We start from the raw sequence: 25,912 nt of genomic DNA, 5'->3' as shown, positions 1-25,912 counted from the left end.
TGTTATATGTCAACTATATCTTAATAAAACAGGAAAAAAAATTAATTAATTTTACATTTAAACTCATAGAATCTTCATAGCAACCCTAAGGGGCAGGTGCTAATATTATCCCCATTTTACAGATGAGGAAACTGAGTTCCAGAAAAGCTGAGTGACCTGCCAAACCTCACAGAGTTAGTCCCTTTGCTGTGACGGTCAGAGCAAACCTCTCTGAAGAGATGGCCTGCAAGCAGAGACTTGGATGAGGAGAAAGCAGCTGCGGGAAGGCCGGGGGTGAGTGGCAGGGAGCACAGGTTCCAGGCACAGGTAAGAGCCAGTGCCAAGGCCGGGAGTGAGGCACAAGTTTAGCATGTGCACAGGAGAGAGGGGTGGCTGTGGCTGAAGTCTAGAGCAGGGCAGCAAGGAGAGAGGAGAGAGGCAGGCCTTGGGAGCAGGGGGCCCGGGGACCTGATTTAATCTTTATAGAGCTCTCTCTGCCTGTGCATGGGCGTCAGCAGTGGAGCACAAGGGAAAGACGGGAGACAGATCAGGTAAGGGGGAGGTCAGGAGGAGAGGCTGTGATGGGACTTGTTGGGGTAGGAGGCGGGGAAAGGGAGAGAGAGCACAAGCTGGAGGCCTGAGCGACTGTGTGGATAAGGCTGTGATCTGGGAGGTGTGGGCGAGGTAGGAGCAGTTCGAGGGGAATTACGCAGCTCTGTACTTCTGTTAGGCATCCATTGGTCTGTTAGGCATCTCATCCGATTCCTAATGAGGACCTCTGGGTTGAGAATATTACTGGCGTCGACTGTAGGGGCTGGGGACACTTCTGCATGAGGTCGTGAGACCCTGGTCTCCAAACCTGGTTGCCCAGCAGAAACCCTTGGAGAGCATATTCAAAATACAGATTCCTGGGCCTTTCCTCAGACCCATGAGTCTTCATATAAGAGGGTCCAGGAAACTGTAGTTTCCTAGGCCTAACGTAGAGTTAGGGAATAATAGCTCACTTTTATTAAGCACTTCCTATATGCCAGCACTTTACATTCCCTTTTTTTTTAATCTCATAAGAGCTCTATGAGCTAGGTATTTTCCCCTCCAACTATAACAGACGCAAACACCAGGGCTGAGAGCAGCTAAGTAATTCGCCCAGAGTCTCATGGCAAGTCCAATGAAGCATTTGTGCGATGAGGGGCTGGGCCACGTGACCTCAAACTGTAAACTGATTTCCTGACTCTCCTGAATCTTCACACCCTCTTTCTTTCAACCAGGGGGTTTCTCTGTGGCCGGTGGCTGACTGCAGAAAGGCAATCTTCAGCTTCTCCTCCTGAGTCTAGGTTAGAATGTTTCAGCTGTCCGCCTCCCTGAGTAAATATATAAATCGGGTTTAAATTTTTCCTCTTCAATGTTTCTAAATAAAAATAAACCTTGCCCTCTGGACTGTGTCTGCTGCTTCCCGTTTAAGAGCTCCATTTATTGCACATGGCGCAAGTGCTAGTGAAGTGGATGGCTGCGCGCACGGAAGGGGAGAGGGGCCCTCAAGCCTGGGCTGGCCTCTCCTGCAGCTGCTCAGGCAAAGCCGGTTCAGTCCTGCGGCCGTGCCTGGTCGTCTTGGCCCATCAGAGCCAGCCCCGCTTTTACTGGGATGAGGTTGCTTCCCTGCTCTTTCAGGGTTTAGCTGAGGTCCGCCAACTGCCCCCCGCCCCAGGTGAAAGGCTGGGGAGGGAGTCACGTCCCAGGTACACTTTCAGATGCCAGCGTAAATGCCCATGATCTGCTGGCAGAGATAACCAGTTGTCAACTTTTTAATAACCCAGAAAAAGGCAGCTAGCTACTTGTTTTTGTTTTGTTTTTTTGTAGGAGTTAGATCCCTGGGCGCTCTGAGACAAGTCCACTGGAAGAGAAATTGAGGCTGCCCATTGAATTCCATCTGAATTCATTTGAATCCATTGAATTCCGGAAAATTCACCCTTCCTAAATCAACTCCCCTCTTCCCCTTTATTTATAATGTAGCTGCAGTTTATTGAGGGCATGCAAGCAGTAAAAATTCTTGTTCAGAGGGCCCTGCAAAATCAAAAATGAAAGAAACATTTCCATCTCCTCCTTTCCCCAGCCTCTCTCACTCCCTGCTGTTCTGCCAGAACCCCCTCCAGCTTGCCAAGAGCCACCCAGGAACAGATTTCCTCTCTGATCTGTTGCATCTGTTCACCCACTCCTACTCCCTGTTAATCCCTCCAGATGCACCGTTTGCCACAAATGGGCTGGAGACAACTGGCAGCGGGGCCACAGAGCTGACTCGTGCGGCTCCAGCCACAACCGCATTTGTTCTGTTTCTTTCGGAAACACACAGAGGCAAGCCACTTTCACCTCCACCCCGCGAAGCGACACTGGATACTCTCTGAAGTCGCGGGGCCAATTCCAAACTCCCAGGCTGTGAAGCCAAGCCTTTGTCATTTATATGCTTGTGTTCATCGATTTCATGCTAATGACTTGGTTATATTTATCTGGGAATAGTTCCGATTCAAGCCATGGGAAAGTCAGGAGGCTTGGGTGGTATTTATGGTTCAGTAATTGCCTTGCTGTGAGGCCCTGGCTCAGGAAATAATCCTCTCTGAGCCAGCCTTTCTCCATGTTGAAAACAGGGAGAAACCTTACGGGCTGCAACTATTAGTCAGGTGCCCTGAAATCTGTTGGAACAAGATAAATCTTTATTTTAACAGATAAACCTTGTGATTTATTTTCTTCTTTTTCCATTCTTCTCTTTTTCAGTTGTACTGTAGCACCCCCAGTGCATTGTTGGTACCCCAGGCAACCTGTATAGACCACTTAGGACATATCTGTATGGACTGGATGTGTCTGTCCTTCCAAATCCATATGTTGAAGTCCTAACTCCGAATGCGATGGTATTACGAGGTGGAGTCTTTGGGAGGTAATTAGGGTGAGATGAGGGCACTTACCAAGAACTGAATTTCTTGATACCTTGATCTTGGACTTTAGCCTTTAGGACTGTAAGAAGTAAATGTCTGATAATTAAGCTATGGTATTTTGTTACAGCAGCCCTAGCTGAATAAGACCTTATCCTTCCGTTATTTTTTCTCCATGTTCATATAATCATTGCTTTTTTTAAAAAAATCTCTAACACCTCATGGAATCTCTCTTAATTCACTCAGTTTAGCTCCAACTTCTTCTTTTTTTTTTTTTGCGGTAATTGGGCCTCTCACTGTTGCTGCCTCTCCCGTTGCGGAGCACGGGCTCCGGACGTGCAGGCTCAGTGGCCATGGCTCACGGGCCCAGCTGCTCCGCGGCATGTGGGATCTTCCCAGACCGGGGCACGAACCCGCGTCCCCTGCATCGGCAGGCAGACTCTCAACCACTGCGCCACCAGGGAAGCCCCAACTTATTCTTTTTAATGACCACATATAACTTTATGGGGTGACAGAACTATAATTTATTCAACCATTCCCATATGGACGATACTCACTTTGTTTCCAGTTTTCGGTTTTTGTTTGTTTGTTTTTATCATATGCAGTCCACTTCCATGTAAATATGTCCTTCGGTTTGGAAGCTTTCATTCCTAAGAGACAGATTCCCAGGAGTGGATTTTCTGGTCAAAGATGAATGTATTTTTAATCATAACAGATGTTGCCATATTGCTTTCCAAAAAGACTGCATTAATACATATTTCCAACCAGAAATGTACTACGAAAGTCCCCATATCCCCTTTGGCAATAAGGATTGCTGCTGTCTAATTTTTCCATCTGACCCGTGCAAACTGATGTCTCATTGTGGCTTTATTCACATCTCCTTGAGTGCATGTGAGTTTGAGCCTCTTTTCACGTATTTGTTGGCTACCTGGAATTGCTTTTTTGTGAATTGCCTATTCATATTCTTGGCTCAATTTTCTGTTGTGGTGTTTATCCCTGTCTTATTTATTTGTTTTGTAAGAGTTCTTTGTATATTATAGCCATTTACCCTCTGTCTGATCTCTGGGTTGACAGTCCTCCCCTGCTCCCCAATCTAGTGTTTATCTGTTGACTTAGTTCATGGTATCTTTTCCAAATATTTCTGATTTTCATTTTATCAAATATGTATATATGTCCTTTGATAGCTTCCGAGATTCCAGTCTTGATTAAAAAGCTTTCACCCATCCTTGATTTTACGTGTGATGTTCTAGTATTATTTATCCTATTTAATTTTTTACATTTAGGGCTTTAATCCACCCAGAATTTATTTTTGCATATGGGATAAAAGAGGGGTTCATTTTTATTTTCTTCTGGCTGGAGAGTCAGTTGTTTTAGCAATCTTATTTAATATCTAATCCTTCCCTACTGGATTGAAAAATGACTTTTAAAAACAGCTTTACTGAGGTATAATTTACACACCATATAAAATAAACCCATCATTAAGTGATTTTTAGTAAGTTTAGAGAGTTTGGCAACCATCATCACAATCTAGTTTCAGAATATTTCCATCACCCCGACAAGTTTTCTTAATGCCTGTTTACCCTCCAGCCTAGGCAACCACAGATCTGCTTTCTGTGTTTATAAATTTGCCTTTTCTATAGGTGAAAACTCACTTTGGTCCTACCAGAAACTATAAGTATGTGGTTAGATCCATTCAGGACACTGCTTTGTTCCACCGATTTATTTGTCTCTCATTCAACCCAGTAGAAATATGAGCAAAGGATACGAAGAGTTTTTGTAAAGAAAATACAAATATCTTTTAAAAGATGCTCAATCTCACTCCTAACGTACTGTGCCAAGATACCATTTTTACCCCTTAAATTGGCAATAATCCAAAAGTTTGCTGTGTTGGTGAGGCTATGGGCAAACATATTCTTATTCATTTCTGATAAGAGCATAACCCCTAGGTAAGGCAATCGGGCGATATGTCAAATGCATCTTCCCGGCAACTGTGCTTTTGGGAAATTATTCTACAGATACATTTTCATTAAGGAGAAAAGGTGTGACACACACAGTTGCAACATTGTTTGTAGTAACAAAATATTAGAAACAACATCAACTTTCAATAGCAGAGGATAGTTACATAATTAAGGTATATTTATGCAACAGAACATGAAGAGCTATATAGTAAAGGACAGAAAAGCTCTTTTTATACTACAAATACCTTGGAGACTTAGTAAACAGAAAAACAAGATTCAGAATGAATAATATGCAACGCTTTATGTAAAAAGTGTGGGAAAAACAAGATTCTGTATTTGTATCTGCTTTTACCTATACAAAGAAATTCTGGAAGGATATGGGTGGGGGGGACCTGGGCAGATGTGGGACAAGGATGGAAAAAAGTTTTCACTGTATAATTTTTCCCTTAACTTTAATTAATATTTTTGCCTATTCAAAATTTTCTGTTAATTATTCTCAGCCACTTATCCTTCCGTACAAATTTTAAGATAATTTTAGCCATTCCTCACCTTCCTAACACTGCTGGCATTCCAACTGTAATCACATTAGACTTATATCTTAATTTTGGGAGACTGGATTTTTATGTTTAATACAGTGTTTCACCAGACATATAATTCCTTCCTCCAAATTTATCAGTCCTTTAGAAGAAAAGGAGGGCTGATTTTTCTATTTTTACTAATAGAAATTTAGGGTGATAAAAATGTGTGCTCTTAGGGCTTCCCTGGTGGCGCAGTGGTTGAGAGTTCGCCTACCGATGCCGGGGACGCGGGTTCGTGCCCCGGTCCGGGAAGATCCCACATGCCGCGGAACGGCTGGGCCCGTGAGCCATGGCCGCTGAGCCTGCGCGTCCGGAGCCTGTGCTCCGCAACGGGAGAGGCCACAACAGTGAGAGGCCCGCATACCGCCAAAAAAAAAAAAAAAAAAAAAAAAAAAAGTGTGCTGTTAGATTAAGGCTGATTCCTGCATTGCTGATTGATGGCTGTGGGCCTGGCTGGGCTGGGTTTATATAGATGTTTCTTTCTTCTTTTTTTTTTTTTTTTAAGAATTTTATTTATTTATTTTACATCTTTATTGGAGTATAATTGCTTTACAATGGTGTGTTAGTTTCTGCTGTATAACAAAGTGAATCAGCTATACATATACATATATTCCCATATCTCTTCCGTCTTGCGTCTCCCTCCCATCCTCCCTATCCCACTCCTCTAGGTGGTCACAAAGCGCCAAGCTGATCTCCCTGTGCTATGCAGCTGCTTCCCACTAGCTATCTGTTTTACATTTGGTAGTGTGTATATGTCCATGCCACTCTCTCACTTCATCCCAGCTTATCCTTCCCCCTCCCCGTGTCCTCAAGTCCATTCTCTACGTCTGCATCTTTATTCCTGTGGGAGAGTGGATTTTTAAGTTACATTGTCCTCTCAACTAAGACTATGAAATATTTTTCTATTTGTTAAGATTTTGGCTTAGATACTTTGATTTATGGTTGTGTCCTTGTTATTAAATTTATTTCTAGAAAAGTTTTGACTTTATTGTGAATGAAACAGTTTTCCCCATTTTGTTTTTCAAGTGCTTATTGCCCAAAGAACACATTAGTTTTTTTTTAATGTTTAAATTTAATTTTATTTGTTTTTTTATACAGCAGGTTCCTGTTAGTCATCAATTTTATACACATCTGTGTATACATGTCAATCCCAATCTCCCAATTCATCACACACCCACACACCCCCACCATGGCTTTCCCCCGTTGGTGTCCATACATTTGTTCTCTACAACTGTGTCTCAATTTCTGCCCTGCAAACCGGTTCATCTGTACCATTTTTCTAGGTTCCACATATATGCGTTAATATACGATATTTGTTTTTCTCTTTCTGACTTACTTCACTCTGTACGACAGTCTCTAGATCCATCCACGTCTCAACAAATGACCCAATTTCGTTCCTTTTTATGGCTCAGTAATATTCCATTGAATATATGTACCACATCTTCTTTTTTTTTTTTTTCCAGTACACGGGCCTCTCACTGTTGTGGCCTCTCCCGTTGCAGAGCACAGGCTCCGGATGCGCAGGCTCAGCAGCCATGGCTCACGGGCCCAGCCGCTCCGCGGCATGTGGGATCTTCCCAGACTGGGGCACAAACCCGCATCCCCTGCATTGGCAGGCGGAGTCTCAACTGCTCGCCACCAGGGAAGCCCTGTACCACATCTTCTTTATCCATTCGTCTGTCGATGGGCATTTAGGTTGCTTCCATGACCTGGCTATTGTAAATAGTGCTGCAATGAACATTGGGGTGCATGTGTCTTTTTGAATTATGGTTTTCTCTGGGTACATGCCTAGTAGTGGGATTGCTGGATCATATGGTAATTCTATTTTTAGTTTTTTAAGGAACCTCCACACTGTTCTCCATAGTGGATGTATCAATTTACATTCCCACCAGCAGTGCAAGAGGGTTCCCTTTTCTCCATACCCTCTCCAGCATTTGTTGTTTGTAGATTTTCTGATGATGCCCATTCTAACTGGTGTGAGGTGATACCTCATTGTAGTTTTTTTTTATTAATTCTTGTAGCATTTTATAAGATCATCTTGGGTTTTCTAGATATATAACCATATCATCAGCAAACAGAGATCTTTTAGACTCTTTCAACATTTATACCAGTTATTTCATATTCTTGTCTGAATGCATTTTTTAGAACCCAAGACATTGTTAAATAATGATGATTATAGTTTTCCTTCCAAGTTCCTTTTTTTAATGGAAATAGTTTCCGCACTTTGCATTTAGGTCAATATTAGGTTGAACCATATGCGATTGTTTTATAGGTCTAAAAGAGATGAACATTGGTGATTTCACATGATTCAATAGAAATGTTTGTTCTTGGTTTCCATACCTCTTTTACCTAGTTTTTTTATTAGAAATGGCTGCTAATTTTATCAAATTTGTTTTGGTACTCGTTGGTAGGGTCCTATGATTTTTCTCTTTTAATATTGTGGTCGACTGTTACATTGGTGACCCCGATGAATACCCTTCCCAGTATTCCCAGCCCTGTGTGACTTCAGCCAATTGCTGCAATCAGAGTTTGATAAGCACTTGCACAATGGAAGTGGTCCTCTTGGAACACTCCCCCTCAGAAGCCAGGCGCTATGCTGTAACAAAGCTTAGGCTAAACTACTGAGTGATGAGAGTCCATCTCGGATGCTCCGGGCCCAGCTGAACTCCCAGTCAGAGACAATCACATGAGGGACCCAACAACATCATGTGGAACACAGCTGCCCTGCTGAGCCCAGCCAAACTACAGAATCACAGGCAATACTACATGGTCATTTACTGAAGCCACAGGTTTTGAGGTCATTTGTTAAGTATTAATAGATAATTGGGAAAATGTTGTAGTAATGAATTATGTTGACAGATTTTCTGAAACTAAACTAACCTTGAATTATTGGAATAAAAACTCAATCATGAAGCTATTATTCTTCTGATTCATTGCTGGATTGTATTAACTGATTTGTTTTCAAGTTTTACATTTATGTTTAATTGATTAGTTTATTTTATCTTTTAAATGAATTACAGAACTTTTTACAGTTTTCTATGGCTTAGAATTATTTAAGTAACATTTAATTATCCATTTTTAAAAGTTGAAATTCAACTGTGATGCCATCAGATACTAATGTCTGTTTCAATGGTGGTTTTAAAGTCACATTTTCCATCTCCTCTGTGGTAATTAATATTTGACTTTTCTAGTTATTTTATGATTAATTTTGATACTTTGTATTTTGTTTTAAAAGTCATACATTTCCTTGATGTTTTCCATTGTACATCCATTTGTGACTTTTAATCTCTTCTGTATATGTGGTTGTGTTTCCTTTTTACTTATAAATGTACATTTTTCTCTCTTTTATCCTTAATAAAGCTCATAAAATCTGTTTATTAGTCTCTGCAAGTAATTCAACTTTGGATTTATTTATCCTTTAATTATTTTGTTGATTTCTGTTTCAATAATGTTAGATATTTGTCTCATTAATTTCATCTTCCTAGTTCATTTGGCTTATTTTCTTATTTAGAAAAATTAATTTTAAGCTCCAAGGCATTAACAAAGTAGGCTGGAAAATGTGAATAGTTAAGTGACAATAATTCTTGACTAAATTAGGATTTTTTTCCTTCAAAAATAAATTGAAATTAGTAGTGTAGAATTAACATCAATATTTCTTTTTACTCCTGTAATATGCATCCCCCTTCTTTTTGGCAACAGAACATCAATTTTCCTTTAGGGACAATGTCTCCCTTATCCTTAGGCAATGAGATCGCACTGCCAAGCTCGAGGATGGAGGCAAATGACTCAGACCTAGCTATTCAGAACTCTGCATCTACCTGGCCACATGATTGGTCCAGGAATGTGCTCAGGACCCAAGATGAGCCAATCAGATCTCTTCCCAGGGCTTGCTAGAACTGTTGGGAAAGAGTGAGACTGTCCTTCTGAGATTTCAGTTGCTATGAAGCAAGAGTCTGGAGCTGCTGGTGGCTGTCTTTGTTGCCACTAGAAAGAGCCTGAGACTGAAGTCAACACAGAAACAAAGCAATGGATTCTTAATGACATCATGTCATGCCTGAGCTGATTCACCTCCTTTGAACATTCTAGTAATATAAGCAAGTAAATTATCACTTTTGTCTAGTGAGTTTGAATTGGACTTCTGACACACACCATACGAGGAATCCTAATAGACACAGATTGCATGGTCACTGCACATCTCTTGGTAGAGAGGGGTCAAGTCACCACTGACAGAGTCACCCCCTATACTTTAGGCTTTCTTCGTCACATCCCTCTTGGCCCACTTCGTAGGTCTCTTCAGCATGCAACTTCTACATTATTTGGTTCCCCAAGTCTTATGGTTGTCTGTTAAATGTTGGTGTTTTTTTAAGGGTAACAGGAAAGAAAAACCCTTTATTTCAAAGCTGGCTAGGAGTTTGAATGTTTTGACTTGGGAGAAAGGCAGAATTGTTTAACTTTTTGGTCACAGAACTACCTCCTTAAGGGACCCATTTGCCTGGAAAGGCAGGAAGGCTGCAGACAGGGTGTGTGTGTTGGTGCAGAGAGATAGGGAGGCCAGGAAAGGAGCTGTGTTCAGGGTATAGAGGGCGTGGAAAGCCAGGCTAAACAGACAGACCTTGATCTGAACTCAGCTTCTCAGAATGGGGCATGTATATATTTTGAGTACTTGCAGGGAAAGAGGACAAATATAGCTTTTTTTTTTTTTTTTGGGAGGGTCAATTTTACTCAAAGATTTTGGGAGGATAAGTTGCTTGTAAATTAATACATATTCTTCAGAATAAAAGGGAAAATTGATCTGAATCTTTAAGATGTCAAAGAAGTTTTATGCTTATGACAGGCTGCTTCAGCCAATGAACCCCCAGTTTTCTGGTGACATACAATTATGATGCAATTTCTCCCAGCTTCAGGAAAGCCCTCTCCTGACCCCATATTCTCCTCCAGCTCTAGCCCCTTTAATTGGCTTCCTTAATAGCAAAACTCATTCAAAGGGCTATGTCTAAATTTACTGTCTATCCTTCTCCTCATCTTGGTCTCTCTTGAACCTACCCTACCAGTGCTTTGCTCCCACTTTGATATTTCAAGTCCCTAGTAGCTTCCATGTTGCTAAATCCAGTGGTCAATTATCTGCCCTCAGCTTCTGTGACCCCTGCAGAATCTGATGTAGTTTACCAGCCTCTCTTCCCGGAAGCACTCTCTGCAGTTGGCTCCCAGGACCCCACATTCCCCTAGGGTCTCTTTTCTCACAGTGGCTACTCCTTTTCCATCTCCTTTGCTGGCTCTTATTTCCCAGACCACTTTGCATGGAGGTGGGGGGAGGCAAGGGGGTGGAGCATTCTGGGTCTCAGCCCTTTGCTGCCTGTTCTATTCACATGTCTGGTGTGGCGATCTCGGCCAGTCTCACAGCTTTAAATACCGTCTACATGCTGACAACTTCCAAACTGCTGTCTCCAGCCTGGACCTTTCCCCTGAATTCCAACTGCATAGTTGACATCCCTACTTGTGTCTAATATACATCTCATACTTAACACACCCAAAAAGGAAACTTTTGGTCTTCCCACAGTAAACCTGTTCTTCTCACATCTCATTAAATGACAACTCCATCTTTGATACTTTTAGGCTTCAAACAATGGAGTCATGATTGATTCCTCTCTTATACCCCACTTGCAATCAATCAGAAAATTGTCTTGGCTCTATGTTCAAACTATATCCAGAAGTTCTACCGGTGCCACCCTGGTCTAAGCTGCAATGATCAATCATCTCTTGCTCATGTTCTCTTCAGCTCCTTACTCATCTCCTGGCTTCCGCCTTTGCCCACGTTAGGGTATTTTTCACCTAGCAACCAGAGCTATCATTTTAGTACAGAAGTCAGACCATGCCATTCATTCCTGTTGAACCCTCCGATGGCTTCCCAGTTCACTCAGGGGAAAAGCCAAACTCCTGATGGTTTTCAAGTCTTCACTTGATCTAGCGCCTTTTCTCCTGACTCATTCCATGCCAGTCCTGCTGGATTCCTTGCTGCTCCTCAAACACACCAGGACTGCTCTTGGCTCAAATTTCTTTCTTCTGGAACGCTCTTCCTCAGCTCTGCACATTCCTTGCTCCCTCATGTTCTCAGGGCTTGACTTCAATATCACTTTTCAGTGAGTCCTTCCCTGATCACCTATTTAAAATAGGTGCTATTTAAAATAGCATCCTCCTACACCCACACCTGGTACCTACTATTACTCACCCCTAATTAACTATTTTCCTTCTGCTTATCACCATTTAATGTACTGTGATTTAACTTATTTATTCATTTATCCTCTATCTTTCTGCACTCTAGTGTAAGCTCCACGAGGGCAGACATTTTTTGGCCTGTTTTTTCACTACCCCTGGTTCATAACAGGTGCTCAAAAATGTTATTGGAATGAACTGAATCAATGATTAAAGAATCGGTGACAGAGTTTGTTCTCTTATTCCATTACGGCTCTTCTCTAGAACAGTTTGAGCTTCTCTGTGGGAAGCAGCCAAGAGCCATGCAGGGTTTAGAGCAGGAGAGAGAGAAGGGACAAAGGAGAATCTGGGGGCAACTGTCTTGGGGAGAGTGTGATGGATGGCTGTGGGGTTGGGCGGGGGGGGCATGGGGAGGAAACTGGGGGTAGGTTGGCCAGCAGGAGGCCATTTTTATAGTCAAGAAAAGAACTAATGATGACTTTGGGGTTTAAGCCTTTGTGACTGGGGCAGAAAGACAGCACTGCAAGGGAAAACTCAACATCTGGAGAGGGAGATTCCTCTGAGGCACGTTCAGTTATGACCTTCCTTCTTTTTCTTCTTATTTCCCATTAAGCAAATGATTATAATGATTATTTGAGTGGAAAAGTGAAAATATTTTTTTTTCATAAACACCATATTTGATTGGAAAAGAATTTAATTGTCTCATCCATACTATATCTCTCTGAGGAAAGTGGCAGACTTTTGTTTTTATTCAAGAAACATAGGAATGTACTAATAAATGCTTCAATGTATTTTTCTACAATGCTATCTTTTGCCCCCAAAATGCAAACTCTACAGCTGTACAGTAAAAATATATTTTTAATATTATCTTGGCAACAATCTAAGAAATAAGACTCTGGCCTAAGTGAAATAAGGTAGATAGAGAAAGACAAATACTGTACGATCTCACCTATATGAAGCATCTACCACAAAACAAAACAAAAAACAAAAATGAACCAAACTTATAGAAAAAGAATCAGATTTGTGGTTACCAGAGGGGAAGGAGGGGGAGGGGGAATTGGATGAAGGTGGTCAGAAGGTACAAACTTCCAGTTATAAGGTAGATAAGCCCTAGGGATGTAATGTACAACATGACGACTATATTTAGTACTGATGTATGGCATATTTTAAAACTGTTAACAGAGTAGGTCCCAAGAGTTCTCCTAAAAAGGGAAAACAATTTTTTTCTTTTTCTTTTTTTTATATCGAGATGAGGTGATGGATGTTAACTAAACTTATCATAGTAATCATTTCACAATATATGTAAGTCAAACCATTATGCTGTAGACCTTAAACTTATACAGTGCTGTGTGTCAATTATATCTCATAAAACTGGGAAAAGACTCTGGGGCCAATACCTTTGCAATCCTTAAAGGTAATTCTCTCGGTCTCTCACTTTCTCTCTCTCAGTACCTAGTTATCCATCCATCCATCCTCCTATCATGATAATAGCAATCATGTATGTAGTTCATTTATATATATATTCCAGGCACTGTTTTGAGCTTTGCATATGTTACTTCATTTGATTATTACAACTGCCTTATGAAGTAGGCTAACTGCTGTAGAAACCCACTCTAGATTCTCAGCTTCTTAGCACAATAAAAGTTTGTTTTGGGCTTCCCTGGTGGTGCAGTGGTTAAGAATCTGCCTGCCAATGCAGGGGTTTGAGCCCTGTCTGGGAAGGGCTCAAACATGGGTTTGAGCCCTGTCTGGGAAGATCCCATATGCCGCGTAGCAACTAAGCCCATGTGCCTCAACTACTGAGCCTGAGCTCTAGAGCCCGCAAGCCACAACTACTGAAGCCCGTGTACCACAACTACTGAAGCCTGTGTGCCTAGAGCCGGTGCTCTACAACAAGAGAAGCCACTGCTGTGAGAAGCTCGTGCACTGCAATGAAGAGTAGCCCCCGCTCGCTGCAACTAGAAAAAGGCCGCATGCAGCAACGAAGACCCAATGCAGCCAAAAATAATAAAAATTTTTAAAAAGTTTGTTTTTCACTCAAGTAATAATTCATGCAGGTGTTTGGCAGGCAGCCTTCTGCATGGTGACTCAGGGGCCCAGACTCCTTCCATCTGGTGGCTCCCTCACCCGCAAGGCCTCAGAGTTCTCTTAGGCACCCTAGGCTAGCGGATGGGTTAAGTGAGAATGTGAGGATCACTCAGGAAGCTTCCATGAGCCAGGCCTGGAATCAGTGCACATCACTCCCCTCTCATTCCATGCGCTGGATTCCATTCGCTGGAGAATTCAATCCCATAGCAGACCTACAGCCAGGGAGGCTGGGCTGGGAAGAACAGTCTGGCTGTGTGTGAACAGTGGGCACATATCTGTCTTTGCTAAAGGCGGGCACTAGTATATTGTTTTACATATGAGAAGACCAAGGGCTAGAAGGTTAAGAAATTTCCCAAGGTTTTATCAGTAAAAAGCGATGGAGCCAGGATGCAAACCCAAGCTGTCAGTGCCCAGAGTACAGGCTCTTTATCACTACAACTGTGATGATGTCCCATGGAGGTTAGGGCAAAGTGATGACCAGCCACCCCAATAAATGAAAAAAAAAGCAACAATGACTCCTAGACCCCCAGAGTGCTCCCATGTTTCTGCTTACTCTCAATCTGCTGTTTCCCCTGAGGGTACAGCCGAGAGGGCCATAAACTCAGCAACAATCCCATGCCCATCCCCCGCCCCCAGGTGCTTGATAATCAGGGAGCCAGCCTCAGCAATCCTCCCGTCACAAATGCCTGTCATTCTCTTAACGGGAAGCCAGCCTGGCAGGTGGGCGGGCTGTGGGGGAGGGCTTCACCGGAAGGCATAGAGGGGCTGAGGGATCGAGACTTCCACAGTAGTCCATCTGACAGGTCTAATTTCTGTCTAGGGGGCCCTGTTCAGAACATCATGGGCTGTCGTCTTATTTTAGGCTCTCTTGTGGGGCCAGGGCAGTGGAAAGGGCCCTGGAGACCTCACTTTCTCTCTCGTCTCTGCTGCCCACTGGTGGAGTAGCTTTGGGAAGTCACTCACTCATGCTCTCTGGGCAAAGTGAGGAGTTGAGATGTGATCAAGACATCCAGGGGGGTTTTAAAACCAAAAGTATCTAAAACTAGGGGTCCTCTCCCCACAAAATGCACATAGCCCGCTGACTTTGCAGGACTGTCTGACTTCCTGAAGGCTATCCCTGAAGCTCTCGTTCAGATCAGCTGACTCTGGTTACTTTTTAGCTTGAATGCTCTTGCTTTCCAAAAGCAGTGAAGAGCCGCGCCCCCTGCTTTTGCTGCCTCCTATGGAAGGAAACCTCCCGGCACCTTCTGGGTTCCGGGGTCAGCCTCCAGGAGGTCCGCTTGGCTGTGCTAAGCACAGCCGCACCCCACCAGCCAAGGCCTCTGGTTGCTTGGCACCGCGCCCCCAGATCTGCTGGCAGACCGCCTTCTCCACCAGCCTTGTGAAAGTGTGAGTCATGGCAGAAGCTCTTCTGATTCACAGGGAGCATTTGTTTGACAAAGGAGGTTTAAGGGGCCTTGTTTCCCTTTGTGACAGCTAATCTTTTTTTTTTTTTTTTTTTTTTTTTTGGCTGTATGTGGGCCTCTCACTGTTGTGGCCTCTCCCGGTGCGGAGCACAGGCTCCGGACGTGCAGGCTCAGCGGCCATGGCTCACGGGCCCAACCGTTCCGCGGCATGTGGGATCCTCCCGGACCGGGGCACGAACCCGTGTCCCCTGCATCGGCAGGCGGACTCTCAACCGCTGCGCCACCAGGGAAACCCCATGACAGCTAACCTTTAAAAAGCATTTGCTTCTTCACCGTCAGAGGAGGGTTTCTGTAATGGAGGAAAGGCTGGCTGCCACAGTCCTGCAGCTGTCCTGGGCACAGGAAGTCCAGGGGCTACTTGTAAAAGGTAAGGGGAACTAGAAATACTGTAAAAAATGAGAGCCTCCAAGTTCATAGGAAGTCCGGATGTTGTCAAGGTCGGGCTGAGGAAGAAAGGGGGCCCAGAGGGAACCTTTCTGCTTCCTCTGAACCTTCGGTATTCCCTGCTGACCTCTAGGGAAAAGCCGGACGGAACTCCTTAGCATTTCAAGTCCTCTAAGCTCAGGCCTCAATTCGCCTTTGCCACCTCAGGAAGCTATGGCTCCAGGTAGCCCCCCTTAGTGACACCGAATGTGCTTCCAGCTTTTCTAGGCACACGCTCTCATCATGCTGTTCTTCTGCCAGAGGACCCTCTCCCTGCTTTCCATTCATCTCAATCCCATCCTTTCTCCAGGCCTGACATTAATTCACGTCCACCTGGAAACTTTTCTAGACCATTACGAATATAAATAAGTCACTCTTTATTGAGTGCCTACCATATAAGAGGTGTTTTACAAACCTTATCACACTTGATTCTCTCAGCAATCTTGCAAGGCAAGTGTTATCATCTTATTTTATAGGTGAAGAAGCTGGGTTTGAAGGAGTTATGTAAATCTCCTGAGGTCATGTCACTAGTAAATGACAGACCGGCAACTCTTGCCCAGTTGGCTTGAAAACCACTGTGGGACTTCCCTGGTGGTCCAGTGGTTAAGAATTGCCTTCCAATGCAGGGGACGTGGAAACAAAGATCCCACATGCCACGGGGCAACTAAACCTGCACAACACAACTGGAGAAAAGCCCACAACGAAGAGCCCGCACGCTGCAACGAAGACCCAGTGCAGCCAAAACACGAAAACGAAAACCAAAAACCAAAAAAAGAAAAAGCCACTGAGTTACACCACAGCACCCACGCACGTGTGCAGGCACCCATCTGTCCGCCCACCCCTCTACCCTCTCATCTATCCATTCAGCTGACCATCTACCACCCTCTTGTTCCTTCCCCAAATACCTACATACAGCAAAGCAGTTCTCTTCCACTTCCAATGTCCTGTGACACTCAGTATCTGTAAGCCTCCTGTGGTAGCCCAGTGTGGTACTAATTCTTTCCTAGTGTAGACATTACTGTTCTAGCCAGATCGGAATCACCAAGGACAGGGATCAGGTGTCCCTCATGAAGCCTACCATGGCACTTTGGGCATTTTGGATACTTATTGACAACTGGTTAATGACTGAATATTTACCCTGCTTTTTATGGGCAGGCTGAGACAATAAAAACCATGTTCCCAGATGACCAGGAAGCAGGAGGCCAAGTCTTTAGGCGACCAGGGCCAGGGAAGGCCATTCAAGACAGGTCAACAGACAAAGGGTCTCTGGCCAGAGTCCTGAGCCAGCGTCTCCTGGAGCCCCAAAGAACCTGAGTTTTATATTCTTTCAAAACCTTTTGACAGGTACGCAATGCTGTCAAGAAACTTCTGCAGTGAGCATTGAACTTTAGCCTTGAGATTGTAATCACAGGAAACAGTGCTCCGTTTCCTAAACAACCATAATTCTTTCTCTTTCCATGATCACCTGTTTACTTGAATGTTCCCTCCCCTAGGCTGTGAACTCCTGGAGGGCAATAGCCATGTCGTCATCACCATCATCAACACATTAACATCTTTCAGTGCAAACTGTGTGACAGACATGTGTTAACCACTCTGCATACATTATTGGAATTATTGATGATCAGCATAGAAGCTGGGGGGAAGCTTCCTGGAGATGGCAATCACCAGAAGACGTTGTGCTCCAGGAACATTTCTGCCACGGCTGAACCATACCTATTAGGGGAACTATGAGGAACGCCCATTTCTCTAAATTAAAAACCGTGAAGAGCATTCCTTCTCAATTGTTCACCCCACCTGCATCCTCCTATCTTATATCTCCCCCATCTAGCTATCATTTTGACATTGTATTGTCAATCTTTACACTTTAGCTCAAAAGGCATACCTTATTTCTCGGGATGACAAGTTCTTTTGCATTAAAGGGAAAAAAATAGGATTGGCTAAGGTTTCTACCAAATAGCTGCTTCTTCTTTTTTTTTTTTTTTGTGGTACGCGGGCCTCTCACTGTTGTGGCCTCTCCCGTTGAGGGGTACAGGCTCCGGACGCGCAGGCTCAGCGGCCATGGCTCACGGGCCCAGCCGCTCCGCGGAATATGGGATCCTCCCGGACCGGGGCACGAACCCGCGTCCCCTGCATCGGCAGGCGGACTCTCAACCACTGCGCCACCAGGGAAGCCCAAATAGCTTCTTTTTTTAAAAAGTGATTTTTAATCTTGGAATAAGATATTCCAATTTGTTCTGCTCTTCTGGTCTATTCAAATTGTCTTTCAGTAGACCTTCAATCAGAAACCAGATTTTGTTTCCCTCATACATTTCAACGGAAGGTGCTTCTCTAACACACGGCAAGTCATCTTCTCTGATCAACATCTAGAATCAATCACTCCTCATGCCCTTAATTAAATCTTCAAGTTGGAACCTACGTAGTAAGATTCTTTATTCAAAAATACCGAGAGAAACATAAGCAGGCTTCATTTCTTGTTGAAACAATGCCAGTTTTCCATAATCTGACCTTCAATTGACATCAGTGGACCAGAACCTTTCTTCAAAGCAGTGCATATATTTTTATAACCTAGATGCACAACATGACAGAGGATTATCTTCAGTCATTTAAGATGTTGGAACATTCTTTATTACAGTTGGAAAAAATAGCCCTGAGGTTAGTTATAATTCCTGTTTGAAGCTGACTTGAGTTGTCTTTTGTTGTCACAAGGTGTGGACTCCAACTGTAGGATTGTAAATACTTACATTCTTTAGGACCAATATTTAGAAGCAGATTAGATATGTGACTCACACATTCTGTAGAATGTAGAATGTGTGATCATAAAAAATGCAAATATACTCACAGACAGGAAAACTATTTGTATTCTCTTCCCTGAGCAATCTGTATTTATTTTCAAGGAAAACTTATTAATGCCTTGTTCTCAGAATATATGCTATGTTTTATTCTGCCATGATTTGCTGTTGTTTCAATTTGCATTTTATTTTATTTATTTTTAGTTAGTTTATTTTTTAATTGAAGTATAGTTGATTTACAATCTTGTGTTAGTTTCAGGTGTACAGCAAAGTGAGTCAGTTATATATATATGTATATATATTCTTTTTCAGATTCTTTTCCGATATAGGTTATTACACAATATTGAGTATAGTTCCCTGTGCTATACAGTAGGTCCTTGTTGTGTATCTATTTTATATATAGTAGTGTGTGTATGCTCCATGATTTTTAAAAATTTGTTTTATAAGAAAAAAAATCAATGTTGTTTTTTAACCTACACATCCTTCCATAATATGAATAAATAAATGATCAGTTACAGGGAAAACAGGCATTGCCACAAGACACCAATGTCAAAAGAAATTAAATTTGACAATAAAGCTTTTGGTCACCATTAACCGTAGTACAACACGCAATGCTAAATTTAAGACAAAGATGCAAAACTGTGCAAGTAATGGAGTCTAACTCCAGTTTTGAGGTTTGTCTGCCGACAACCTTCAAGCCCCTCTCCCTTTCCCTGTCTGGCCCACGGCTGGGCAAGCTGAGGAGCCCGCCCAGGTGCAACCTCCTTTGGCACCAGCAGGAAGTTCCAACCATGCAAGGCTCCAGTCCCCGTGCAGGAACCCTCACCCAGCCCCCGCTTCTAACCACACTAAAACCCCCAAGCCAGTCTCCTTTCTCTGCTCTTTCGAGCCATTTTTGGACCTTCTTTGAAGTCTGCCCTGCATTCCCCAGAATACCTCATAATGTGAGTAATAAACCTTTTCATATCCTGCTGGTGCATGTGTGGCATCATCAGTTTTGACATTGAACCAAATTTTGAGTTGAGGTGATCACAACAATACAGTGAGCTCCTATGAAAAAGTTTTTCTATATGTACACATATTAGTAGTTACACCTGTGAGCAGAAAACCAAACCACAGAGAAATATACTGAAACCTTAACAGTACTTGAGTGACAATCTCTAAGCAGTAGGATATGGGTGTTTTCTTTTCTCTTCATAGTTCTCTGTATTTTCTAAAATTCTTGCTATAAAGATATACTTTTTAATATATAAGAAAAAAACAATGTAGCATGCAATATAGAATCAAAAGTGTTGTGCCTTAAGAAGGAAAACGCTCACATTGTTTTGATTAGTGTGTTAACCTTGCCTGATCCTGAATTATATATACGAAAAGCCCAGATTATGCTTCCTCTCTCTCTTAAAAAGGAAAAAAAAAAACAAACCAGATGTAGAGGACTAATGTATGGACACCAAGCGGGGAAAGTGGCGGGGTTGGTGGTGTGATGAATTGGGAGATTGGGATTGACGTGTACACACTAATATGTATAAAATGGATGACTAATAAGAACCTGCTGTATAAAAAAAATAAAGAAAAAAAGAGAAGAAGAAAAAAAGGAAGTGGATATTTGGACACACAAAGAGAAACCTGGGATGCACACACAGAAGGAAGACCATGTGACGAGGCAGCAAGTGGGCAGCCGTTTGCAAGCCAAGGAAAGAGACTTCAGAAGGAGCCTGCCAACACCATGATCTTGGACTTCTGGCCTCCAGAACTGTGAGAAGATTAAATTCTGTTGTCTAAGCCGCCCAACCTGGTATTTTGTTATGGCAGTCCTAGCAAACCAATACAGTGAATGACTAGGTATCACGGTTATGGGCACAGTCTTGCTTCAGGGACATCATTGCCCACCTGTGCTCCTTGACATCTCAGCCCCAAATGGGACATTTATTATGTGTTTTTACCTTTCACTCTCCTGTGTTCTATTCAATAAGGAAGTGAAGTTGAGAGCTGATCAACTCCATCATTCTGAAAAGTTATTAAATGAAAGAGGTGCATGACTGCAGCGTTACATAGAGATTATGGAAAGTACTTTGGTGATACATGTATATGAAAATCCTTGAGAGAGTTCATATTCTTTGGCCCAAGATTACATTCCGAAAAATATATCTTTAAAATTAAAAAAAAAAAAAAAAGGGAAGCACCATTGCATGAAGTTAAGTTTCACTTTTTAGGAAAGTTTTAATTTAATATTTGAAACTATTTGGATGAAAGTCAGCATGAGGAAATATATTTCTGCTAAAAGAAAAAAATCCTTATCGTCAGGATTCAAAGGCTGAACTGAACTCTTAAACCTAGAACCATTAAAAAATGTTAATTAAAACATATTAACATTAGCATCCTATACATGTGTGGCCATTTCCTGTCTTGCAGATTTTCACTCTAAGGACAGTAGGTCTTGTTCTGTAAATTTCCTATCAGAAACAGTGGAGTGGGAAAGAGACAGAAACTGTTACATGCTCATGACCTCCTGTGGAAGAGGTGTTATTTCCCCCATCTTAGAGCCGAGGGAACCAATTTGCAAGGTCACATGACTAGGAAGTTGCAGAGCTAATATTCAGAACCTGACAATCTAACTTGCAAGCCCCACTTTGTGACCCAAAGTCACATCCATTACCTCTGGATGCTCCCAAGGCAGCCTGATTTCAAGGGGCTGAAAAAACGATGAGCAGTAGTGCTCGTACTTGAGCCTGTGCCAGAATCACCTGGAGGGCTTGTTAAGTCACAGATTGCTGGATCCCACCACCAGAGATTTGAACTCAGCGGGTCTGGTACGGTGCCTGAAAATGTGCATTTCTAACAAATTCCCAGGTGATGGGGATGCTGCTTCTTAGCAACCGCACTGAGAACAAGTGGGTGAGAGCAGGACCTTAGCTCTGGGGCTTTCCAAGGCAGACAGTTCAAGGCCTGGGTCTTAGAGCCCTTAAGAAGTTCCTCTAATTTATTGGATGCTTAGGGCTGTCAGAGGGCCCCAGTGGCCAGGCTGAAACTTCCAGTCCCATAAACAGACAATCTCCACACACTGGGCTGTTTCTCCACTTGTCGGGTACTTCCCTCCAGAGTTGCTTCCACCTCTGCTCTCTACTGGTTAACTAGCTACCGCCAGGTGAAGTTTCACTAGGCCAATTACTCACTCGCCAGGAAGTAATCTCTTCTTTTGTTTCCACCCTCAAACGCCTACATTTAAATAGTGCCCCCAGGGGGTGTTATTAGGCTTGGGGAAGTGAAGACAGGAAACTAAATCTACTTAGACCTGTCATGGGAGACCAGAGGCCCTTCTGAGAGGCTGGGTCCAACCCACTGATTGTGCTGCGGGTACTTGGCCACTTAGTAGCTGGGACCAGAGCCTCTGGGAGGTTGTTGAACACCCGCATCTGGGAAATGAAGCATTCCCTTGGCTATCCTTTGGGGAACAATAAGGATTAATTATGCTATCAGTAGAGAGGAGAAACTTGCTCAGCCTTTGAGCTACATTAACTCTTTTAGTTCCCAGAGTGGCTTTCTCTAAATCCTTGGCAGGAAATTAAAGAGAGTCTCAAGAATCTGGAGGGCGGGAGGGGCGGGGGATGGGCAGGTGTTATTGCAGAGGGTAAACAGGTTGTGCTCTGATGGCCAGTTTTATGTGGCACGTGGTAAAATGCCTTGTAAGTAGGGCTTAGAAACATCAGTGAACAAGCCCCAAATAAAAAACATGGGATAATCCCAGTTAGAAAGAATCCCCTACTTGGTGGCCTGTGCACTAGACATCTTAAGTTCTCAGTTTTCCCTTCCCTTCCCATTTTTCTTTTTTTTTTCTGCCAACCCTAGAGAAAAGTGAATTAGTTTGCTCTGTTGTATAAGTTAATTTTGGGCCCACTGGAATTTTGGGTAAGTGTCCTGCCTTCTTAGAAACAGGGCCAGGGGGCTTCCTCAGCCTCAGTGTGTCCAGAGGGACCCCTTACTCAGCCTTCACGTCACAAACAACCAACCCAGCCCTGCCTGCTGGAGGCCAGGGGATCTGAGTCAAAACTCTGGACCCAACACAGGCCCACCTCGCACTCGGCAGGTCCCACGCAACTTGCTGATGACAGTTGCTTGGGTCTTGCCAAGGGAGAAAAATATGTAAATTAGAAGCTGGAGTGAGCACAGTGTGTGTTAAGTCCTGCCAAGCTCCAGTCGTCAGACTGAATCTTGCCTGCCATGCATGGAGCCGGGATGAACAACAAATCGAGTTCCGTCACGCCGGGTCTCTTGGTCGCTCATCCTGTGGCCCTTATTCTCCTGGCTTGAGTTCCTCAGTGTTATGGCCTGAACTTTTGCAGTTTTGTCTTAGCCCGAGTAAGCACACACGGGGCTGAGCAGGTGCCCCAGGGCCTGCTGGTAAGCCTAGACACAGGGCCCCAGGGCGAAGTGAGAGGATAACTAGGGGAAGAAAAGGTAGACGGCCCATGAAGGCACAGGCAGCCGGAAAGGAGAAGCGCGTACTTGCAAGAGCTCTGCCCTGGGGCGCCAGTGCTGCAGCCCGATGCTGGCTGGCCCACCAGCCCAGGCTTGGTGTGGTTGCCCAGCCCAGCACCAGGTGTGAAGCAAGCGGGAAGGCCACGGAAGAGCCTGAAGCACCCGATCCCTTCTCCCAGAGCTCCTTATTGTATCTCACTCAGAGATGAGCGGGCCAGGACTGTGCCTTAGATAAGCTTACCTTGATTCTGTGCTATTTGCATTTATTGGTATTGTTGAAAGAAACCCCAGGGAGTTTCATTTTGCTCCAGAAACTCCTCGGACCAGTAGCATCTGTCATCTGGGAACTTGTTAGAAATGCAGAATCTCAGGACCCGCCCCAGATCCACTAAATCAGTATCTGTCGTTTAAGATGCTCCCGGGTGATTCCTAGGAACATTAAGGACTAAAAAGCTCTTCCTTAAGCACTGGTGTCAAAACTTGGCTGTACTTTTGGGGAGTTTTAAACTATACTGATGCATGGGCTCCATCCCAAGAGATTCTGACTTACTTGGTAGGAATTGTGGCCTGGGTATCAGGATTTTTAAATGATTCCAAGGTGATTCGTTTAACGGGCAGTAAAAGTTTGAGAACCGCTGCATGAAGCGCCTTCAGATATTTCTCCTAGAGCAGCGCTTCTCAAGTTTTAACGGCACAGGAATCACCAGGGCACCTTGTAAAAATTCGGATTCTCATTCAGAAATCCTAAAGCAAGGGAGATTCTGCAGTTCTAATGAGTTCCCAGGTGATGCCAGTGCTGCTGGTCCAAGGACCTCACTTTGAGAAGCAAGGTTTTAAGACATATGACAGTGACCGTGGGACAGAAAGGCAGTGAAATAAATGCAGTGAGAGGCCGATTTCTGGATTCAGGCAGCAGGGTAGTGTGGGAGAAAGACCTCAGGATTCAGAGTTGAGCAGGCCAGAGTTCTTCTCTTCCTACAAGCTGTGGAAGCTTGAACAAATTGCGTAATCTTTCTGATCGTCAGTTTCATTCACTGAAAAGTGAAGAAGGCTTATCTAATAGAGCTATGTAAAGATATCAGGGGACCTACTATCCCAGGGTTTCCTGTAGAAGAAAACCAAAAACAAGAAAACAGAACAAATACTAAACACTATATTTCAAGAAAATTTTTTTGAAATTAAAAAAAAAAAGATTTGAAATTATGTGTTGAAAGAGAACAGAAAGAACCTCAGAAGATCAGCACAAAACTACCAACACCAACATCCTGATTTGTCTGCCTAATTTTTCTGTAAATAATTGATAGAGGGGTGCTAAAATCTCTGACTATGATTTTAGATTTGTCTCTTTTTCCCTTTCTCCTCTATCAGTTTTGCTTCATAATTTTAGAAACTCTGTTGTATGTATAAACATTTAGGGCTGTTATATATTCTTGATGATTTCACCTTTTATCATTATGGTAACGTTCCTTTCTTTACTTTGAAATCTAATTTGTCTGATAGTTATACAGCCACTCCAGGTTACTTTTGATTAGCATTAGCATGCTATATCTTTTTTCATCCTTTTAACCTAAACATACCTTCATAATAATGTGGGTTAATTAAAAGGAATATATAGTTAGGTCTTGTTTTTTATCTAATCTGACAATCTCTGCCTCTTAATTGAAATGTTTACATTTAAATCTTACATTTTAATGTGATTATTGATTTGGCTGAATATTTTGCTATTTTCTATTTTCTCCATGTGTATTTTGTATCTTTTTTACTCCTTTTTCTGCCTTCTTCTGAACTGCATGTTTTTATGATTCCACTTTATCTCCTTTGGCTTATTATAATAACTGCTGTTTTATTTTAGTGGTTGCCTTAAGATTTATTATATACATCTTAAACTTATCATAGTATACCTCCCAGTGATAGCCATACCACTCATGTGGACAACCTTGAACTATGTATACTACATTCTACTCTACTTGCTGTTGTGCTATTTCCATGCATTTTACTTCTATATAAACCTCATAATTTCTTATTATTTTTGCTTGACACGGTTAATTTTAAAAATAGATTTAAATGACACGGTTAATTTTAAAAATAGATTTAAATAATAAGAAAAATGCTTTTATATTTACCTACATAATTATTATTTCCAGTGCTCTCCATTACCTTGTGTGGATCCAGGTTTCCTTCCAATGTCATTTTCCTTCTGCTTGCAGGATTCCCTTTACCATTTTTTTAAAATTAATTTTATGGACGTATACTTGATTTACAATGTTGTGTTAATTTCTGCTGTACAGCAAAGTGACACAATTATACATATATAATATCCTTTTTCATTATGGTTTTTTCTTAATAGATCTTTATTGGAGTATAATTGCTTCACAGTACTGTTAGTTTCTGTTGCACAACAAAGTGCATCAGCCACATGTCCCCATATCCCCTCCCTCTGGAGCCTCCCTCCCACCCTCCCTATCCTACCCCTCTAGGTCATCGCAAAGCACTGAGCCGATCTCCCTGTGCTATGCTGCTGCTTCCCACCAGCCAACTATTTTTACATTCGGTACTATATATATGTTGATGCTACTCTCACTTCGCCCAGCTTCCCCCTCCCACTCCATGTCCTCAAGTCTATTCTCTATGTCTAAGTCTTTATTCCTGCCCTGTAACTAGGTTCATCAGTACCATTTTTGTTTTTTGGGATTCCATATATATGCGTTAGCATACGGTATTTGTTTTGCTCTTTCTGACTTACTTCACTATGTATGACAGACTCTAGGTCCATCCACCTCACTACAAATAACTCAATTTCATTTCTTTTTATGGCTGAGTAATATTCTATTGCATACATGTGCCACGTCTTCTTTATGCATTCATCTGTCAATGGACACTTAGGTTGCTTCCATGTCCTAGCTATTGTAAATAGTGCTGCAATGAACGTTGTGGTACATGCCTCTTTTTGAATTATGGTTTTCTCAGTGTATATGCCCAGTAGTGGGATTGCTGGGTCATATGGTAATTCTATTTTTAGTTTTTTAA

At 42.8% G+C, this 25,912-nt stretch overlaps 1 protein-coding gene across 1 annotated transcript in view; it reads right to left on the bottom strand.

Annotated features, from left to right (window-relative positions):
* Positions 1-3,410: 3,410 nt before the first annotated feature.
* The window catches only part of TBC1D19 (TBC1 domain family member 19), a 197,611-nt gene continuing 175,109 nt past the window's right edge, over positions 3,411-25,912 (bottom strand). The window contains exon 20 of the mRNA XM_073805135.1: positions 3,411-3,547. Within this exon, the coding sequence (XP_073661236.1) occupies positions 3,426-3,547 (122 nt within the window). The 3' untranslated portion in view covers positions 3,411-3,425. The remainder of the gene's footprint in view (positions 3,548-25,912) is intronic.

This window comes from Tursiops truncatus, chromosome 5 (genome assembly GCF_011762595.2).
Source record: "Tursiops truncatus isolate mTurTru1 chromosome 5, mTurTru1.mat.Y, whole genome shotgun sequence".
NCBI classification, from domain to species: domain Eukaryota; kingdom Metazoa; phylum Chordata; class Mammalia; order Artiodactyla; family Delphinidae; genus Tursiops; species Tursiops truncatus.
This window is presented reverse-complemented; position numbering and strand designations above follow the sequence as displayed.